The 2,564-nt window shown below is 37.8% G+C and overlaps 1 protein-coding gene across 1 annotated transcript; it reads right to left on the bottom strand.

Annotated features, from left to right (window-relative positions):
• Window positions 1-392: 392 nt before the first annotated feature.
• On the bottom strand, window positions 393-2,283 carry LOC125277052 (ferritin, middle subunit-like). The gene is made up of 4 exons (XM_048205262.1): window positions 2,005-2,283; window positions 1,556-1,702; window positions 872-997; window positions 393-753 (listed from the first exon to the last, which is right to left on the bottom strand). The coding sequence occupies exons 1-4, from the start codon at window positions 2,107-2,109 to the stop codon at window positions 604-606; spliced, it is 528 nt and encodes a 175-aa protein (XP_048061219.1). The 5' UTR covers window positions 2,110-2,283; the 3' UTR covers window positions 393-603.
• Between the last annotated feature and the right edge of the window lie 281 nt (window positions 2,284-2,564).

The raw sequence follows: 2,564 nt of genomic DNA, 5'->3' as shown, positions 1-2,564 counted from the left end.
ATATAAGGTCAGAAGAAAAAATGACTAACAAAACAAATGGGAAAACCTGCCTATAAAATACAACTCTTGATTATTCTGATCACAATGACCAACCAATTAATTACAAGAGCATATTTATTCTTTAAGAGCCAAACTAAATGAGTGAACTACATTACTACATTCCTGATGTTCAGTCACCTCAGATAACATAATCTGCATTAGTGCACTACATTAAGAATTTAAGATAACATTTAACCCTAACCCTTTCAAGAGACATGAGTGTCAGATGACAATTTTTCAATGAATTAAGAAAGGTATCAGTCCTGATCCTATTCCAGCACTGCACATCCTGGATGTGACCATTGGATATAGACCACTTGATGCTTACAATTTTAAATAAAAAGACAAATTAATCCAGCCAAAATGTTTATTCATCAAATTCACAAGGTTAAAACCAACGAGTGTACATTCAACAGTAAAGGCCTGATGACTTAAAAATCAAGACTATATTTTATTAAATGACATTTACTAGATGTAACCATATAATGTCTTAGACTTTAAATTTCATAAGTGCAAAAAACAAGCTTGATTATTTCTTCATGTAAGATGGTCTGAGGTCTGCATTTAGCTTTCCAGGGTGTGCTTGTCAAACAGGTACTCCGCCATCCTGTTGTTTCCAGCATCCATCTTGGAAAGGTTGGTGATGTGGTCACCAAGCTTCTTGATGGCCTCAACCTGCTCATTCAGGTAGTGAGTCTCCAGAAAGTCACACAGCTGTTGGACAAGACACCAGAAAACAATTTAGAATGCAAACTTCCCAGAAAAGATGTGACACTGTTTTAAAAAAAACATGTATAGGGAGTCTCAACTACAACAAATGAGGGCTACTCACATGAGGGTCTCTCTTCTCAGAGGCGGCCTTATGCAGGTCCAGCAGAGCCTGGTTGACGTTCTTCTCCAGCTGAAGAGCAGCCTGCATAGCGATCAGTCCATTTCCCCACATATCACGATCAGGCTTCTGAAGAGAGAAACAAACGCATGAATAAGCAAGAAGCCCTTTAATTCTACTCAATACATGAGTAACACTGTTTTTGATGTTTCACAGAACCAAGATATGCTGTTGTTGTAATATTAGCTGTAGTGACAGAACAGTTTTGAGTGTCATCGTTTATCTGGAGCTGGTCTGCTGGCGACTAACATCAAAGTCTTGCCTGCATACTCGTGTCATCTTCACTTGTTCATTTGCATTATTATATCTTGGCGGCAGTCAAAGCTGATTCATCTATACTTGTGCGAATTGTCTGATGCACCAGCTGTTAGTCGTCACCTGTGTTGCAGTGTTTGCTATTTTGAGGGAGGGGTGTGTTTCTTTTGGATAGCAGTGTGTTTGTCAATTTCAAATATCAACAGCATTTCTCTTTTTGCTTACTGCACTTTTACAATGTTGAATTGTTGAATTACTTAATTCAACAGTCCATTACAAATAGGCTATTTTCCATAATCTAGTTCTAGAGTCAGCTTTGCCTGTACCAATAAAACAGGGTTACACTGATTAGTTCAGAATACGGTCAAGCACCTTGATGTCCTGGAGGACAATTTTTCCACCCCTCTTGTTCTGGAACTCCATGAATTTCTCGGCATGCTCACGCTCCTCCTCGCTGTTCTCCTTGAAGAACTTGGCAAACCCAGCAAGAGCCACATCATCCCGTTTGAAGTAGTGAGCCTGATTGGAGCAAAACCACAAGAATGGACTTAAGTAGAGTCCAACAACGACAACAAAAACACATTTAGCAGCAGCACTTAAAGCTAAACGCAAAAAAAGTGCCATCATTGTCAAATTTTATTTTTAGAGGTGCACAATAATGAAGTATCAAGACTGGCTGCATCTATATAATCATTACTCATAACATGGTTGTTTTTCAGTGTAACTTAATTTCTAATTCTGTTATATTTAAAGAGTGCAGGAAAATAATCAGGATACGACAAGCAAAAGTTCTGAGAACAGAATAAAAAAGAAATAAATACCATTGAAGTGTATATGTAGGAAGCGTAAAGCTCCAGATTGATCATCTTGTTGATCAAAGCCTCGCAGTCGCGGTCGTAGTTCTGGCGAATCTGAGAAGTCTCCATTTCAGCGGGGTTTTTTATCACAACTTTGATGCAAAATAAATAAGAAATTTAAATAGATTTAAATAAATTCCGTCTAGATCGAAGTTCCGTTCAATCACTGTTGAAGCAAGAACCTGTTCTGATCGTCCAGAAGCTGTGAGTGAAATGAAGGTGCGCGTTTGTCTTATATACGATCACAACATGATGCGTCAGTGGAACTGAAACCAGCCAATCAAAGAACGAGCTGAATGAGGAAACGACAAGATTGACCGTTTCTGGGATAACAAAAGACCATATCAACTTTCATAGTTGTGTATTTTATTCCCTTCTTCATATATCATTAGAATCCAACAGGAAATATTTTTTTAGTAGCCTACCTATGCTTATATTTACCCTCCACTCTTAAAAAAATAAAGGTTATTTGTTGGAATCTATGGTTCCAAGAAGAACCTTTTGGGAAGGTTTGTTTTTAGAAT

The sequence above is a fragment of the Megalobrama amblycephala genome, linkage group LG1, assembly GCF_018812025.1.
Source record: "Megalobrama amblycephala isolate DHTTF-2021 linkage group LG1, ASM1881202v1, whole genome shotgun sequence".
Taxonomy (NCBI): Eukaryota; Metazoa; Chordata; class Actinopteri; order Cypriniformes; family Xenocyprididae; genus Megalobrama; species Megalobrama amblycephala.
This window is presented reverse-complemented; position numbering and strand designations above follow the sequence as displayed.

What these genes read in the sequence shown, in the direction of transcription:
- LOC125277052 (XM_048205262.1), bottom strand. Translation starts at nt 2,109, where the DNA reads ATGGAGACTTCTCAGATTCGCCAGAACTACGACCGCGACTGCGAGGCT. An exon ending in CCTACATATACACTTCAATG is followed by an intron (nt 1,703 to 2,004) that starts GTATTTATTTCT and finishes TGCTCCAATCAG; the next exon opens with GCTCACTACTTCAAACGGGA. An exon ending in TTGTCCTCCAGGACATCAAG is followed by an intron (nt 998 to 1,555) that starts GTGCTTGACCGT and finishes TTCTCTCTTCAG; the next exon opens with AAGCCTGATCGTGATATGTG.